The sequence below is a fragment of the Borostomias antarcticus genome, assembly GCF_949987555.1.
Source record: "Borostomias antarcticus genome assembly, chromosome: 2".
Classification (NCBI taxonomy): domain Eukaryota; kingdom Metazoa; phylum Chordata; class Actinopteri; order Stomiiformes; family Stomiidae; genus Borostomias; species Borostomias antarcticus.
In genome coordinates this window covers 21,416,634-21,434,713 of record NC_140235.1, presented here as the reverse complement: position 1 = coordinate 21,434,713, position 18,080 = coordinate 21,416,634, and the positions used below count along the sequence as shown (strand labels likewise).

The 18,080-nt window shown below is 52.6% G+C and overlaps 2 protein-coding genes across 2 annotated transcripts in view; one reads left to right on the top strand and one right to left on the bottom strand.

The window, feature by feature from the left end:
- Positions 1 to 467: 467 nt before the first annotated feature.
- Positions 468 to 10,084, top strand: prpf4bb (pre-mRNA processing factor 4Bb). The gene is made up of 15 exons (XM_084461571.1): positions 468 to 529; positions 1,580 to 2,854; positions 3,252 to 3,428; positions 3,628 to 3,786; positions 4,050 to 4,131; positions 4,644 to 4,848; positions 5,579 to 5,652; positions 5,902 to 5,992; positions 6,203 to 6,350; positions 6,445 to 6,582; positions 6,931 to 7,084; positions 7,234 to 7,348; positions 7,586 to 7,737; positions 8,067 to 8,153; positions 8,405 to 10,084. Exons 1-15 carry the CDS (start codon positions 471 to 473, stop codon positions 8,606 to 8,608), a joined length of 3,120 nt encoding a protein of 1,039 aa, XP_084317697.1. The 5' UTR covers positions 468 to 470; the 3' UTR covers positions 8,609 to 10,084.
- Positions 10,085 to 14,014: 3,930 nt separating this feature from the next.
- Positions 14,015 to 18,080, bottom strand: part of gli3 (GLI family zinc finger 3) — a gene marked incomplete at both ends in the record, with an annotated part of 32,987 nt that continues 28,921 nt past the window's right edge. Inside the window, 8 exon segments of the mRNA XM_084453766.1 lie at positions 14,015 to 14,686; positions 14,730 to 15,065; positions 15,165 to 15,287; positions 15,348 to 15,491; positions 15,595 to 15,608; positions 15,611 to 16,714; positions 17,761 to 17,911; positions 18,071 to 18,080. The exon segment at positions 18,071 to 18,080 is cut by the window's right edge and continues 80 nt beyond it. Of these exon segments, the coding sequence (XP_084309892.1) occupies positions 14,015 to 14,686; positions 14,730 to 15,065; positions 15,165 to 15,287; positions 15,348 to 15,491; positions 15,595 to 15,608; positions 15,611 to 16,714; positions 17,761 to 17,911; positions 18,071 to 18,080 (2,554 nt within the window).

Sequence of the window (18,080 nt, the reverse complement as noted above, 5' to 3'; positions counted from 1 at the left end):
ATGTGAGGAGAAGCTCTAAAGTAGCCTAAGCTAGCTACTGAACTTACTTGATAAACTTTTGAATTTATTAAAAGATCTTTGATGAGACCTGAACTGCCACGAGTTCTATAAGTAAATCAACGGATCGCTGCCTTGTCATCGGCTCTATGATTAGATTTGACACAGGGGGGGATTTCCGAAGTGAATGTGACTGTAACTCGAATAGTGCCACATGAGAAATCCCTTACACTGGGTTTCTGTTCTGAAAAACATTTATGGAATAGCCCGACATTAAAAATAAGATCATGGAAACTTTATCACACTGCTCTCTAGGCTACAGTCATTTGCTATTGAACACCGTCCCCTCGTGTACAAATGTAACAGTTGTGGAGAGAAAATCTTCCCGCCAGTCCAGTAGGGGGCAGATCAACCCTTAATTTGTATTATGTGTGTATACAAAAAAACGAAGAATAGGCCTTTAGTTGAGGAAAATGGCCGACGTAGAGATGGAAATCGCTTCTAGAAGAATGAATAATGGAAACGAACACGTGTAAGACATTTTAGAGAATAATAATTATACAAAGTATTTGATACATATTTTCCTAATTTTCTTAAACACGTTAAATCGTCTCAATTACATTGCGGTTGTATTCAACGTAAGCTAATTCGACAGGAGCTGGCTCGCTAGCTAGCTAACGTTATGTCTAGCTAACGACGACTCTAGCTAGGTTGCCGTTAGCGTCAGACATACGGTTTAGCGAGCTATTAGCTAACGTTAGCTTAGCTACTTTGATTCTCAAGAACAGAGTGTACTAGCTACAACTTCACCCAGTTAGCCAGTTGTTTTGTTTTGGGTGTCTTTCAAACGAATGCGGCATACATACCTCTTCCCTGGCACGCAAAGCAGGCCAAGGGTGTTTTTAGCCAACCCCTGGCTAATATACAGGTTCGACTTAGCTATGCTAAGCTAACTAGCTCACTAGTCAGCAACAATGCTCGATGTCATTTGCTGTGTGTATTAGCGTGAGCTAACGTTAGCTAGCTGCGCATTGAAATAACGTTAGTCACTTGGCGGTCAAGTTTGGAAAGCAAGAGGAGATGGCTATAACAATATTATTATACACAGCAGGTGCAAACCCATTTTTGCTCACACCCATTGTTTGCTTTACATTGGGAGTTGGTTAGCAACATGTGTTGAACATCAATTGATCTCTGTCCTGTCCCTATCTGGTCTGTGTTCGAGAAAATGTAAGTTAGTTGGCTGATTATCTAACGCATGGTGACGTAGTTGTTTAGGTAAGTTGTTGCCGGTTGACTTTTTAGACGGCTATTTAAGTTGGTTTTCTAGGCATAGCTATTGGAACATAAGGGCGCACAAATCATGTTTTGGTACTCTTAGCTTGGTAAGTGGTTAAGGGTTTTGGTATTCTTTTGCTTGGTAAAGGATTAATTGTTTTGTTTTGCTTTTATCACAACTTTCCAACCACTTTATTGCGATATAGCTTGTTAATATATATTGCGTGATTATTTTCTTGACCTCACAGACTTAACATAGTTCTAGGGTTGTATTTCTGACCAAATATTTCCCCATCCCATACAGGAAGCAGGACGTAGAGGCCTACGAGAAGAGTGGCAACGAGGAGGACAGTGGTGACATGTCTGAGGAAGAAGAGGAGGACGAAGAGGCTGGAGAGGGGGAGGCCAACGGGGAGAAGATGGAAGAACCGGCATCTAAACATCACACCAGCAGTGGTGGCGGTGGCGGCAAACACAAGAGGAAGAAACACAAGCACCGGAGCAAGCACAAAAAACACAAGCACGCCACTGAGGACGACAAGGAGCGCAAGCGCAAGCACCGGCACAAACACAAGAAGCACCGACGCAAGGAGGGCTCCTCCCCCTCAGCGGCCGGCCTGCCGGGGGCCTCCGGCCACAGAAAGACTGAGTCCTCCCCTTCCTCGGGGAACCCCAGCCTGGACGACAGGGCCCTCCTGGAGGAACTGGAGAAGCAGAGGGCCATGATCAAGGCTGAGCTGGACAGCCAGCTGATGGAGGGCAAGGTGCAGTCAGGCATGGGCCTGATCCTGCAGGGCTACAACTCCGGGTCGGAGGAGGACGCGGACGGCCAGGGCCGCGTCCGGAATGGTGAGCAGCGCCAGAGGGGCGGCATGGGGAGGCCCGTCTCCCCCCGGGGGGGCAGGAGCGGCAGGGCCCGGCGGGACTCTGCGGAGGCCAGCAAATCCGGCTCTAGGAGGAGCAGGTCCAGGGACAGGGCAGGCAAGGAGGCCAAGGCCGACAGGGCAACCAAAAGCGGCAAAGAGGCAGCAGCCAAGGAGCACGGTGGCGGATCTAAAGACAGGAAGCGCTCCCGGAGCAGGGACAGATCCAAGGAGCGAACCAGGAAGTCCGCCTCCCCCTCCGGCAGGCGAGCGGAGCAGAGAGCCGGCCGCTCCGACAAGCGCTCCTCGCCGCCGCCGGACGAGAGGCCAAACCCGGAGCGCGGCGGCGGCCGCAGGTCCAGATCCCCCGGAGGAGGAGGAGGAGGAGGAGGACGGGAGCGCCCGGGCCGGTCAGAGGCGGAGCGGCCGGAGCGTGACAAGCGCCCCGCCAAGTCCCCGTCCAAGGACGCCTCCTCCGGGAAGGAGAACCGCTCCCCGCACAGACGAGGAGCGGGAGGACACAGCCCCCCAAGGAGGCAGAGCCCCTCCCCCCGCCACAGGGACCCCTCCCACCAGGCAGCAGCTCCCGCCTCTGATAGGGTGTCCAAACAGAGCCACTCCCCCCCCTCCAGGACCCGGTCCCCGGCCAGGAGAGCGCGCAGCCGATCCCCCGATGCCCGGCGCAGGGACGCCGACAGACAGGACTCACCACTGAGGTAGGGTCAGAAAAAAAACTTTATTGTTCACGTGGAGTGGAACATGTCTTCAGCAAATCATGTCCTTTTTAATGATTTGACAAAAGTTTGACAAACTGTCAGTTACCTCACAAATGTCCTCAGCACCATTACTCAGAGAAAATGGAATATGGCATTCTTGTTGTTCCTTGTCTAATAATCGCCCACTACCTTCAAGACCTTTGGAGCGTGAGTGGAACTGTGTAACGTGTTGTGCAGGCTCCTTGGTTACCACTCGTCTAAATGGTACACAGTCATGCACATAATTACTGCCGTGAGAGTAAGGCAAGCGCTCCGAAGTCAAATTAGCGTTCAGTACATTCTAGAACACCGCTGTAGAATGTCTTGCCTGACCTCTTTGTGGCTCTCTCCCCTCTAGGAAGCGCCCCAGGCCAGACGCAGGGCCGGGCAGGGACAGGTCGCGGGAGGCCAGCCCCAGGTCCGCCCCCCGACGCCGGGTGAGTCGCTCCCCGCTGAGGCGACGGTCGCAGTCTCCACGGCGACTCTTGCGCCCGTCGCCGCGCCGACGGATCAGCAGGTCCCCGCTGGCGCACAGGTGAGAGGATCCGACGGCCCTGTGGCGCCGGAGCAAAAACCCGCCACCATAGTCACAGTACTCCACTGTGGAATTCATATTCCCCCCAAAGAGGTGCTGATCATACATACAATTTGTGAACAATGCATAGAAGTGGTGCAGGCCACTGATATATTCACACTCGCTGTGTACTGATGGTCCTCTCCTCGCTGACCCGCAGGTCGGGGGACAGGGACCGGTACGGCCGGCCCAGACAGTACCGGCGCTCTATGTCCCGGGACCGTGGACGGAGGAGGAGGCGCAGCCGAGACGAGGACAAGTTCAAGGGCAGCCTGTCGGAGGGCATGAAGGCCGACCAGGAGTCCTCGGGGGAGGAAGTGTGAGTGGAGGGAGGGGAAACGACTTCCTGTGACATGGAAGTGACATGCCGATTCCGGCTCAAAGGCCCCCCCTATTCTCTGAGAACGTTGCCCTTCCTTGACTGCATTAGTGACAGCTGAGAGGGGTGCTTCTTTCTACCTATCCAGCTATGTTGGGGTCAGAGAAAATAAGGTTGTACTTTCGGGGAACTCAAACAGCCCAGGGCCCCTTGCCCGATCCTTGCCTCCTGTATTTCTAAGTTGCCGTGTCTTTGTGTCGCAGGTTGGAGGACTTTGATGGAGAGGAGGTGGATGAGGAGGCTCTCATCGAGCAACGTCGCCAGCAGCGCCTGGCCATCGTCCAGGTCACTAACACCACTGGTCTCCCCCCCCCCTCACACACATCTACTGTTGGGTCGTCTTGTACTACTGGTTCACCCTCACACACATATACTGTTGGGTTGTCTAGCCCTACTGGTTCACCCTCACACACATCTACTGTTGGGTTGTCTAGCCCTACTGGTTCACCCTCACACACATATACTGTTGGGTTGTCTAGCCCTACTGGTGCACCCTCACACACATCTACTGTTGGGTTGTCTAGCCCTACTGGTTCACCCTCACACACATCTACTGTTGGGTTCTATGTTTCATGTTTCAACTCATCACTTCATTCCGTGCGTCACTGGCATAAACTGCTTTTGCCATTTTGCTCTACTCCTACTCCATCCTTAATGACTCTAAAAACGTAATCTTTACTCAGACTATAGCTTGACCCCCCCCCCAGATTAACGCCAACCCATTACAATCTCTATCCCTGTTTGTTATTTCGGTTGTGACCCTGTCTCTCCTCCCCGACTCCCCCCCTCCCCTCCAGAAATACTGTGCGGTGAACGAGGACAGCAACATGGCGTCGGAACCCAGCAGCCCGCAGAGCAGCACGCGCAGCCGCTCCCCCTCGCCCGACGACATCCTGGAGCGCGTAGCGGCGGATGTCAAGGAGTACGAGCGCGAGAACCTCAACACCTTTGAGGCCAGCATCAAAGCCAAGCACAACCTCATGATCGCCCAGGAGAAAGACGGTGAGGCGTCCCGCTTCTACCCTTTTGGATAATCCCGTTAAGGCGCTTTCTAACTGTTTTCGTAAAAAGTGTCCCAATAAAGTTCTTATTGATGTTAATATTATTGTTTAGGCGCTGGGAAGGGAAAAGGTGGTTTAGTAAAAGAACTGAGTTTGTGAGTGAGTGTACTAAAGCTATCATTGATGTTAAATAATCTCATTATTGTTTAGGCGCTGGGAGGGAGAAGGAGATGGAGAGTTTGTGAGTGAGTCTGTTCTAGCTGTTCATGTATGCTAGTCAGGGCTCTCTGGACCCCCCTGTTGTACCCTCTCTGCCAGGGAGCTCCACCACTGACAGGAGATCCAGCACAATGGCCCTGTCTCCTCTGACTGAGACGTCTCCCATGTGTGCCACCGCTGTCTCCCATGGGGCCTGGGAGAAAGCTGACAGTGCTAAGCGGTGACTCACATATAAGACATGCAGGGCTTTTGACTCCTTGGTGGGCACCATTGACAGCGTGTTGACACGTGTGTGTGTTTTTTTTTGTTTTGTTTTTCCTGTTGTCATGTGTCTTATTCAGTTGCTGGTTGTAAGCCCAGAACCTGGTAACACAGCCAGCTGAAGCATGTTTTGATCTCTGCACAGTATGTGACTCACAAACGATTCACATTTCCTCTTTCTGTAAAGACGACAGGAGGGTGGGAACTCGCGCGCCTAACTTTGTGGTCTCTGCCCCTCCTGTCTTCACCAGGATCCAACCCAAAGAAGCCTACAGCCCCAGACATGTTCACAGAGTCTGATGATATGTTCGCAGCAGACTTTGATGTAAGTCATGAAAGAACCATTTTATGTGTAATCGTAAGTGCTGATTTTGTTTTTGATGTTAAACATTCAAACCCATTTGCAAGACTTAATCCAATGTGTATACGACTCATGTTGTTCCTTTTAGTTCCTGGCTGTGTGGAATCATAAGTGTATTAAATATAGATATGTTAAATATACACATGTTGGCATGTTTAAATCCGGTTCTAGTGCGTTTGATGTGCTGATTGCTGTGGTGGTTTGTGTGTGCAGAGTGCCAGGATGAGAGCAGCAGGGGTGGGAAAGGACTTCAAGGAGAACCCCAACCTCAGGGACAACTGGACCGACGCTGAGGGATATTACCGTAAGTCATACTCGCTAAAACACACACACACACACTTACCTCCATAAATATTAAGGCCCTACATTAAAATAGGGTTTATGTCTTAATGTTCTAATTTGTATTTGGGATATCAGAGAACCCTGTTCCCTGTGTAATTTGCTGTGTAGGCCCACTTACTGTACATCCCTGCGGCAGCGTTTCCTAATGTAACCCCGGTCTGATGCTTGGCAGGTGTGAACCTCGGGGAGACTCTGGACAAGCGCTACGACGTGTACGGCTACACCGGCCAGGGGGTGTTCAGCAACGTGATCCGGGCCAGAGACACCGCCCGCGCCGGCCAGGACGTGGCGGTCAAGATCATCCGCAACAACGAGCTCATGTGAGTCGAACTGAACTCCCCTCCGTGAAACACGTTAACCCTCCCCCGACGCGAATCGGACCGTTCTGACCCGCCGACGTTTCTTGCTCCGCAGGCAAAAGACCGGGCTGAAGGAGCTGGAGTTCCTGAAGAAGCTGAACGACGCGGATCCCGACGACAAGTTCCACTGTCTGCGTCTCTTCAGGCACTTCTATCACAAGCAGCATCTCTGTCTGGTGTTCGAACCCCTCAGGTACAGAGAGACGACGACGACGGCTCCACACTGATACACAACACGGAACGCCGGCAGTATCAATCAAAATATAGCAAGTATAGTTAAATGTGGACTCCAGGATGTGACATCACACCTGGAAAACAGAAAAGGTGATATCCCCTTTTCTTTCAGCGCCAGTGCCGCACGTTCTTGTAGCCTGTTAGAATATCGCCCCTCTCCCGTCTCACCCCCCTCTGTCCCGGGTCCCCCCCCTCTCTCCCGACTCACCCCCCTCTCTCCCATCTCACCCCCGTCTCTCCCCCCTCTGTCCCGGGTCTCCCCCCTCTCTCCCGTCTCACCATCCTCTCTCCCGGGTCTCCCCTCCAGCATGAACCTGCGGGAGGTGCTGAAGAAGTACGGGAAGGACGTGGGCCTGCACATCAAGGCGGTCCGCTCCTACAGCCAGCAGCTCTTCCTGGCGCTCAAGCTGCTGAAGCGCTGCAACATCCTCCACGCCGACATCAAGCCGGACAACATCCTGGTGCGCTCGGCGCCGTGAACGCGTGCCGCTTATCCGTTTTATTTTAAACTCACTGAACCCGACTGCTTGTCGTCAGTTTGTGTGTTGACCCCTGACCTGGCCTGTCTAACCCGGCCCGTCTCCCCCCCCCCCCTTCCCCCGTCCCCCAGGTGAACGAGTCGAAGACCATCCTGAAGCTCTGCGACTTCGGCTCGGCGTCACACGTGGCTGACAACGACATCACACCCTACCTCGTCAGCAGGTTCTACAGGGCTCCGGAAATCAGTAAGCTACGATGTCTACCGGGTTGATTAAACGTATCATTTCTCTGTTGCCGATTTAGACTATTTACTGTCAAGACGTCCCCATGATAGCGATGACTATTTTGTGCACTATAGCCAACGCTGTACACTACATCCAGCTTCATGTGCTATTGAGATAAGATCGCCTCAGTGAGGTTAGCGATTACTGTGTGTATTGAAATTATTATTGTCTCTGGCTCGTGTTGTGTGTCTGTCTCAGTCATAGGGAAGCCGTACGACTATGGCATAGACATGTGGTCCGTGGGCTGCACCCTCTACGAGCTCTACACAGGCAAGATCCTCTTCCCTGGATCCTCCAACAACCACATGATCAAACTGGCCATGGACCTGAAGGGCAAGATGCCTAACAAGGTAACCTACCGTCCTGTCTATCATCAGACAACCTCCTGATCTACAAATCACCTGTCATCCTAAATGACCCCCTACATGTCCTTTTAATGATTTGTAGCTGTTTTTGACCATCTCGAACTTGCAGTCAATCCATTTCCATGTTAGCCCTTGAGCCTTGTTTATACTGTATCAGACGAGCTATGGCTCTGTCTAGTACTACAGTATTAACTAGGCCTTACCCTCCTGTCCATCTGTGCTGTGAGTGTACTGTTGTGTTCTGGCCTGCCGTGTAGAGAGGGGCTGTTCCCTCCTGCTGCTGCTGACGCAACCCTTTCTCTGTCTTTCGTCAGATGATCCGGAAGGGCCTGTTCAAAGACCAGCACTTCGACCAGAACCTCAACTTCCTCTACATAGAAGTGGATAAAGTGACTGAAAGGGTTGGTAGCTCGGTCTTCTTACTCGCACCGTCACTAAACTTCCTCTCGCCTTCGCTCGACGCTAGCAGTATTATTATTATCAATCTTTTCAAATACTGTTTGATCCAGCTCTATTGAAAAGAGAGATCAGACTTCTCACTACAACATTCCCCCCTCCCCTCCCCTCCCCTCCCCTCCCCTCCCCTCCCCTCCCCTCCCCTCCCCTCCCCTCCCCTCCCCTCCCCTCCCCTCCCCTCCCCTCCCCCGTCCAGGAGAAGGTGACGGTAATGAGCACCATCAACCCCACCAAGGACCTCCTGTCTGACATGGTGGGGGGGCAGCGCCTCCCGGAGGAGCAGCGGAAGAAGGTGATGCAGCTGAAGGACCTGCTGGACGGCACCCTGATGCTGGACCCAGCCAAGCGCATCAGCATCAACCAGGCCCTGCAGCACCCCTTCATCCAGGAGAAGATCTGAGGAGCACTGGCCAGGCCGTACTAGGCCGGCCCGGGCCATACTCACCCCTCCCCCCCCCCCCCTTTCCACCTCCAGGACAAGATCTGAGAAGGACTGACCAGGCCAGGCCATACTAGGCCAGCCTGGGCCAGACCAGACCACTCTCAAACACCTCTTTCATCCAGCAGAAGATCTGAGAAGGACTGACCAGCCAAGGCCATACTAGGCCAGGCTGGACCAGACCAGACCAGATCAGACTCAACCGGCCCTTAATCCAGGATAAGATCTGAGGGACATCGCCCCAGGAGAGGGTCCTGTTTGAATTCTCTAGAACGCATCCTTCCTTCGGCCCTGTCCTTGAGCTTATATCACAGATTACAGATTGGACAGGTGCTTCTCTACACAGCTGATGGTAACAATTTGGGCCAATTGGGGATTTTTTCAAGGAAGGAAGGGAGGATGGAAGGAAGGAAGGATGCTTTCTTGGAGAATCTGAACAGGGACCAGACCAGAACTAGCAAAGCCGGACCAGACCCGACTCAACCAGCCAGGAACACTGCATCGACGTCCCCAAACACACTCACTAATTTTTGTTTCCTCTTACCCACCCACCCCCGATTTTGATTATGATGGATACAATATCTTGTTTTTATTGTACATAGGTCATTGAATTACTAGGCATTCATGGGAGGGGAAAAAAAAGAAACAAAATTGATTTTGTGGATCTTCATCACTGTAAACTTCCCTTTCCTAGCCCAACGATGCAGTTATGGACTTTTCTATTTAACTGGCATTGAAGTGACTGATGTTGAAGAGTTCAATTCCTGTAAATATGTCGATTGCATCATTAAGGCTCCACGTGTCAGTTTAGTATTCTGTGACGTAGTTGCTTTAAAAGGAGATGATGCCCGACGATGACGGGTGAGACGTCATTCTCCCTCATTATAATTATTTTTTTTCTTATTCTGAAGATCACATTGCTCATTCTGGGGCGATGCATGCTTTTGAATGTGCACCCTCTGTGCTCTATTCAGTGCAGACCTGTGTAAAAGCTCTGTGTGTGTTGATGTCCCACATGTGATGGCGCTAGCCCCCAACCTCCCCCCCTCGACTCGTACTGAAGGAATAGGATCTACTGTAGGACTCTCCGTTTCAAAGAAGGTGGCCATTGTTTTATTTTACTCAACATTTCGGTGGTTTCACAGCTTCTCTCTCTCCTTCACTTCCTCCCTCCATCCCTCCTTCTCTTCCTTCGTCCCCTGGCTTCATCCTGGCTCACTAGGCTCTCAGTTTTAAGTGCCTCCTGCATGAGCCCAGTCTGTGTAACACAACAACGTCAGCCTCTTGAAGCTCCCCCCGACCCCCCTCCTCTCATGTTGTATATATCTTATCGTTACCATTGTTCCATGCGTTTGATTTGTTAAAAGAATAGAGTTGTGTTCATTAAAAGAATCGAGTTGTGAAAGGAACCTGATGAAACGATTCACCTCCATGTATCACAACCTTTAGTAATAAAATATTTCATATTCTATGTGTCAGAGCCTAATTATGCTTACTTTCTTTCTTGGCTGTCTCGGGCATAACGCCCCCAAGACTGAAATTATAAAGTGATAAATCACACCATCTGGGTGTTATTATAAACCTACTGTATGTACTTGTTCTTTCATTAACCTTTAACCTTAGACTGCACTGTGAAAGCTGACTTTACTCAGTCAATTCAACCAAAAGGCTTAAAAACATGACAAAATAAGAACTTGACTTGGGAAAAAAAACAGACTAAAATGATTAATGATAATGATTGATTAATGATTAAATTAACACAAAACACTTGCTCCTTGCACTTTAAGTTTAAAATATAAATGTATCTAGGGCCACTCTTTTACAGCTACTATCATTGGGCTAGACTACAGTATGCTGGGACTGTAATATTCAAAATGTGAAATTATATTGATCTTAAACTAATACTTTCATGATTTCCCTAAAGAGAGAGGAGATGATCAGTTTGTCGCTGATGCTAAAATGTGGCTAAATATGTACTATCACTGATATTTCCACTAGTGTGAGTTGCTTTCTCCCCTGTTCCAGGTACTATGGGTTCTGAGGCTCCCTGGATGTGGGCTCAGTCAGAGAGACGTGTTACAGTCAGACAGCCGGTAGACTCGGTGACTGACAGGCCTCTGCCTCAACCACTGAACCTCAGCCCTGAGAGACCCAGACAATCTCCGTCCACAGACTCTCTCCCCCGTGTCTTGACAGTTCTGGGAGACAGTGTAGAGGAACGGTAGGTGCCTGAGGTGTAGGCGAGGCAGACAGGTAGGGAGGGTGCACTGCAGAGGGAGCTCCTTTGAAAGGAACTGAGACATCCAGCCCCATCAAAGGTAAAAGGCTCGTTGGATTTGTGTCCAGTCGGAGTGCTCTAGGCCGTATTCAAGTTAGATCTCATCTTATCTCTCCTAGGTCAAATCCTACGGAGAATCCACCTTGTCTTCTGTGTGTTTGCAGTTGTGTTTGGTGTACGCAAGCTTCTAAAAGGTAGAGAGTTCTTAGAAGACCAGGGTCTAGCGTCTGGACACTTACACTATCTCAGGAAGGCCAGAGATGTTAGAGCCAATCTGAGGAGACTGAATGTGTGCTGATAGGTTGTCAGGTTAAAGAGTCTGTAAATACATATGGCCCATTTTGAAATGACAATAGTAAAGAGGTCATTGAGTGAGGGGCTGATGGTCCCTCAGCTTTGATCTCTAATAAAAGGTCCTCGGGAAGACAGCATGAATACTCCACTCTCAAAATGCACAGATTAGATCAGAGTACCTCAAGAGAGGGCATCAAGGAAGGATTGATTTTAGAGAACCGAAACCAGTCCTTTAGACACCCAATGCCATCTACCTCTATCTCAGCAGACTGAATGAGCTGAATTTAAATGTAGTTTCAACCCATGACCACAAGGGGGCAACAATAGCACAGGTTATGTGATTCTCTATTATTCCACCTCACCACCATTGTTCATGGGTCGGATTTCGACCAGCGGCCTGGCTCTGGGCCTGGCTATCTGGTTGGCATGGGCTACTGCATCTCCGTTAGGAGAACGAAAACTTCACACATTATCAATAAAACCTCAGCTTAATATCGCTCTAAAACTGATTAATTTAAGAGAACATGTAACCTCCCTCAATAAGATAAGCAATTTGGTGAATCAGTTCCTTGTCACTCAGGTAAGTGCTGTGTCTCAATCTCATGCACAAAAGCTCATGATAGCAGTCAGTCAATGATTCTGTTCTCTCTCTCTTTTCAGTTTGTTTGTGGTTGATATAGACTTCTATGAATAACAAACCAATAGACCAAAATAAAATTTTCACAAAATGCTCTTATCAAAACCAGCAGACACACAACGAGACAGGAAACATGGAAGATAATTTCCTCTGTTTTTTTTATTAAAACCATACAAACATTTGTGGTCAGTTATAAAAGAGCCAAGTGGCTGTCCTGGCAGAGGGGTCAGTGCTGGACTCCCTGCTCCACACAGAGCCAACCTGCCTGGGCTCCATTCAGAGCCAGGGAATCCCTGTGCTCAAAGTCACTTCCTTGTTGGCCCTGGATCCCTCCCCTCCTCATGTCTGGTCTAAACCTACAGAAAGAGTACTGTATTTACATGTATAAAAAAAACAAATGACAAGAAAGGTGAGAACAAAAACAAAACCCAAAAAAATGAAATTAACTAAAGGAAAAAGTCTATGCATTTTTATACATTTCAACCTTTCTGATATTCAGACATTTCTTATATAAATGTTCTGTGAATTTTACAGGTGTCACAAGACATTTAACATGTTTATTTTGTTCATAATTAACAATGGAAGATTGGCAGTGATATTTTATTTTTTCCAACAGGCAAATATAAGGCACATACCTCATGGCAATTCCCTTGTGTCCTTTCACAAGGGAATGAGTCTCACCTCTTAAAAAACAAAACACCATCGATGCACAGCTACAAAAAGACAAAAAAGTACCAAAAACAATAATACAATCTGTACCTCATTGCTTTGACACTGAAGAGGAGGTAAACTATTTAATATATAATGTGCACTGTCATTTGGGATTGCAAGGCAAATCTAACACTGTTGACATAGTCACTGCAATACACGGCGGCAGTACACACACATTCTGTATTAAAACTCCATAAGAGAATAAGATATGGATGTTTTCCTGTAAATTCCTAAACAAAACATGAGGTGATTTGATGTGCTATGGGCCATTTTGGGCCACAATGAAACACAAAAAAACATGAAACATATCTATAATATATATTTTTTTAGGCATAATGTTAAGCACAACCATGGACCCATTTTTTTCCTCAATGTATCATGTGCTACACTTAAAATATGTGAATTATTTGTTGTATCATAAAAACAAAGACATTTACTGTAAGCAAAATTAATACTTCCAAAATCTCTCACAAATGTCTATTTCCACAGAGACAGCACCTCCATATAGCCTTGCAATCCGACACCAACTAGAAAATATAAGAAAACACATTGTTATATACAGCCGTGAGTACCTTAACAGATGATATAGGCTTTGCCAAGCCAACTACAGGACTAGTTATAATGGTGCTTGTGAATTCTACAGTAAGACTTTGAAGCGTGGTCCTTTTAATGTTGGACTCAATATTGGAATACTCTGACAAAAAACACACCACTGGGTAAGACTTGGTAGAAGCACTGAAACATTAAGATTTACATATTCGCAAAAGTAACATATTAAACAAAACAACAATAGCAAAGGTGTAAATATCATTAAAAACCAGTACTTATATAAAGATACCATCGGGGTCTTTTAAGTTGATACATCAGCCCATTCTGACCTAGTGAGGATGGAGTCAGGGGCTTTAACGTTATGTGGTCAATAGGCTAGATACTTGGCACATGGGCTAGCTAGTCTATGTAGTTATAAAGACAGTGTTATTGTTCCACCTTGAATACAACATGCATTTATACCAACAGTGTACAGCGAAAAAACAGCAACGATACACAGAATACTGTTAGAAAGAGATGAGCAGAGGTCTGAGGCCTCGATCGCTCCCCATCTTTTAGTCGTACAAAGAGAAGGGCTTCCAAAAATAGCCTTCATTCCAGAAAAGGAATATATCTATTTATCTATACATTGTTTGGACACGTCCCTGCACGCAAGGTGGGGGACGACACTTTTACAAAATAAATCTGTTTGGCAACAAGTTCGTGTCGGGAAAAACCCTAATAAACCTTTCATAATTTGCCGCTTTATCATAAGTGTTTTTATTTTATTATTCTTTTTTTTTTTATAGTCAGTTCTTTACATGCATTCATCTTCCTCTGATTCTTTTCCTATAGGGCAGAGAGAGAGGGAGAGAGAGTGAGAAGGAGAGAGGGAGAGAGGGAGGGAGAGGGAGAGCAGTTACTGCATGATGGCCAGGAACTTGCTCTCCTCGGCGAGGGAGGTGAGCAGGGAGCTCATGTCCCCGATGGCCATGTTGCTGAGGCTTGGCGGTGCGTAGGAGGCGGGGGCGCGGGGCGTGGTCAGGCGGGACGAGGTCCTGGACAGGCCCTGGAACATGGAGGGGCTCATCGCCCCGGAGACCAGGCTGCCCTGCTCATACGCCTCCTCCAGCATGGAGCCGAAGTCCAGGCTCACCACCTCGTCTGCCAGGGCGGCCGCCACCGCACCACTGCTGTCCACCGTGCTGGTCACCTGGTCGGCCCCGGGGGACAGCAGCGCCCCGGCCGGGGCCCCGGGCCCCGGGGCCACCGCGGGCTCGGCCGTCGGGTCCAGAAGACACGGCTCCTCCAGGGAGGGGAAGGAAGTGGAGGAAGAGTTGGAGGAAGAATAGGAGGAGGAGGAAGAAGAAGAACCTTTGGTCTCCACCGGGTCAAAGCAGAGCACCGGGTCGCTGAAGGCCGGCTGGTCCAGGTAGCCCTGGTCTGGGGCCTCCAGCTTCAGGCTGGACACCTGGTGGGCCAGGGCGCAGTGGGATCCGGCGTTCCTCAGGGCCTGGCTGTGGGCGTTGCCCTGGGGGGAGGTCAGGTAATGCTGTGGCCGGGCGGGGTGTCTGTATCTGCTGCTGGGCGGCTGCCGGGGGGGGGGCGGGGGCCTGGGGGAGGTGCTGGGGGACAGGAGCCTGGCTCAAGCTCTCCTCGGGGCCCCTGCTGTCCCCGATCTGCCTGGAGGCGCCGAGGTGCTGCTGGAAGTGCGTCTGGCTCTGGCCGGGCCCGGAGGAGGCCTGCTGACCGTAGCCTTGGGGGAGGGGCCCCAGGGTGATGTGGGAGAAGTCTGGCCGGCCGAAGGTTTGAGCGGGGTTGGGGGCGCCCCCTCTCATCTCCATGCAGGAGCTGCTGGGGGAGGACTCTAGCTTCACCCCGCCGTTGACCCGGCACGACGCCTGAGGCTGGAGGAGTGGGGCCTGGGGGAGGAGGAGTGGGGTCTGGGGCTGGAGGAGCGCGGCCTGAGGCTGGAGGAGTGGGGCCTGGGGGAGGAGGAGTGGGGTCTGGGGCTGGAGGAGCGCGGCCTGGGGCTGGAGGAGTGGGGCCTGGGGCTGGAGGAGTGGGACCTGGGGCTGGGGTTGTGGCTGGCCCGGCTGGGCACAGCGGTTCTGGAGGGCCCGGGGGAACTGGACCTGCTGCTGCACCACCATGTTCCCGAACCTCCCGAACGGAGCGCCGGCCGGGCCTTGCTGCTCCGACCCGGGCCACCTGGTGCACCGCTGGACCTGGACCTGGTTCTGGACCTGGACCTGGGACTGGGACTGGGACTGGTTCTGGAGCTGGATCTGCCTCTGAGGGGACCTCTCGGCGCTCCCAGAGCTCACCTCATTCCACTGGATGGGCATGCCCTCCTTGCTGGGGCTCTCTCTCTCCCCCGCCCGCTGCTGCTGGTGCTGGAGGCTGTGGAAGCTCAGGTTCACCCCCTGGAGATGATGATGATGATGCTCCAGATCGGCGTCGGCGCCAGAGGACGGGTCGTCCGGCAGCGGGTATTGCGCCTGGACCCGGGCCTGGGCGCGGAGGTACTGCACCAGGTCGTCCGGCAGCATGTCCTCGTCCCCCAGCAGCAGCTCGTCCCCGTCCGTGGCCAGGGCCTCCAGGGCGGAGTGCTCCATGATGCTGGGCGGGCAGGGGGAGTGCTGCTGCGGCGGTGGGCCCCGCTGGAGGCTTCCCTCGGAGCAGGCGTGGCCCTGGAGCAGGCCAAAGGGCCGTCCGTCGCCGACGCAGGGCTGCAGGGGAGGCAGCGGGCGGACGCTGTTCAGGCTGCCGAAGCGCTGCGCCTGGGGGAGGAGGCCGAGCGCGTCCAGCGGGGGGTGGGTCGTCCGCACCGGGTCGCTGGCCCGCCGGTCGGCGTTCCCCGGCCCCTCCCCCGGGTAGAAGCCGCCCCGCCTCTGGTAGCAGGCGTGGCCCCCCCCGCCGTAGCCATTGCCAGTCGCCGCACCGTCGCTGCAGCGGCGGGGCCTGACCAGCGGGGGCAGCGCCGTGTGGCCCCCGGTCTCTGGGCCGCCTCCTCCCGCTGCCTCGCGGCCCCTCGTGCCCGTCCTCTCCATGTGGGGCAGCGGCGTCGGGGGCGGCCCGCCCGTCGCGGCGGCGTACTTGGCCTTCAGGTGGTAGTGCTGCGCCGGGGTGAGGTTCAGCATGCCCCTGGACCCTCCTCCTCCTCCTCCGCCACCTCCTCCTCCGCCTCCACCCGGCCCTCCCCAGACCCCGCCCGGGTGCATCCCCCCTCCCCCCCCCCCTCCGCCGCCGCCGTACTGGCTGGCCTCGCTGGAGCGCCGCGAGGCGTCGGTGGAGATGGGGTCGTAGGAGTCGGCGGAGCTGAGGTTGTGCAGGCGCCGGTGGCGGCCGGCGGGCGTCTCGCCCTGGTGTGACGCCTGGCTGGAGCGGCGGCTGGAGAAGCAGGGCGAGATGCCCGAGGAGCGCCGGCTGCCGCTCAGGTAGGCGGAGCTGGTGGCGCTGCCGCTGCTGTCGCGCCGGCCTACGCCGCCGCCGCCCCCGCCCAGCAGGCTCAGCACCGTCAGCTCGGCGCTGCTCAGCTCCGGCCTGGGGGGGAGGGGAGGGGGAGGAGGGGGAGGAGCGGATAGACCCCCGCAGCCTGGCCGGCCCAGACAGGAGCCTGGAGAGAGAGAGGAAGGAGGAGAGAGAGACAGGGGAGAGAGGGAGAGAGAGAGAGGGAGAGATAGGGAGAGAGGGGGAAGAGAGGGAGAGAGAGTGAGGGAGAGAGAAGCAGGGGAGAGAGAGGGAGAGAGAGAGAGAGGGAGAGAGAGGGAGAGAGAGCGAGAGAGAGGGAGAGAGAAGGAGAGAGGGGGAGAGAGAGAGGGAGAGTGAGAGAGGGGGAGAAAGGGAGAGAGAGATGCATCAGACAGACGCTACTTCCTCACAAACACAACTGGCACAGCTTGGCCATGTAACGCCATTACATGCTCTGATCGCTGATATGATAGACGCAGTGATACGACACAGGCTTGATACTGATTTCCAGCGGAACGGAGAATTTGAGGCATTCGTTACGCCTGGGTATGTCAGTCCCACCGCCGAGCACACATAGCTTGTGATTAAGCTGTGAAACTCCACTATGTGGTCGGGACCCTGATCACACAACCTGATACTCCCAATAATACTGGTGTAGAAAACACAGTTTTATTGCAGATAGACTAGCAGCTAGCAGCTTGTGGAGGTCAAATGGTACAGTGTGTACTAGTACAGTGTGTGTGTGTGTGTGTGTGTGTGTGTGTGTGTGTGTGTGTGTGTGTGTGTGTGTGTGTGTGTGGGTGTGTGTGTGTGTATCCTATGTTCTAATGGCACTGGGAGTGTGGGTGCTGACTGGGAGAGAGAGAGAGAGAGAGAGGGAGAGAGAGAGAGAGACAGAGAGCTGAATCCACTGTCTGGTACTGTCTCTCTATCTCAGTCTACAGAAGCTGCATGTAGGTTGTGTGCTATACTACTACTACTAGTAGCAGTAGTAGTTGTAGTAGTGTAGTCAGTGTGATGAAGAGGTAGACCTACGGAGGTTGATTAATAAAACTCTTTCCTGCACTAAATCCGTGTGCTGTAGGGGGGCGGAGCCACACATGGCGGTCTAACGGGGGCATCATGATGCGTGCGGTGCTGCCGAGTGTGGCCGCTGACCGGGGCGACGCGGAGGGGCAGAGGGGGTCTTACCCTTGGCTAGGATGGCGGGCAGTGAGGAGCCTTTGGGGGGCGGCGTGGGGGACAGGTGGGCCGGCCTGGGCGGGGCGCCGTTCACCTGCCTCAGCCGTTCCATCTTCAGGTGCTCCATCCAGCGCAGCGGCCGGCCCAGGCTCCGCCTCGCCTGCAGGGCCGCCGTCGCCGTGGACACCGTGGAGTCCATGATGGGGGCGTCCCCGACCACGCACCCCTCCGCCTCCTCCTCCTCATCCTCCTCCTCCTCCTCCTCCTCCAGCTCCTCGTCCGCATCCAGACCCTCCCCCAGCGAGCGTCCGGCGCTCACAGCAAGCTGG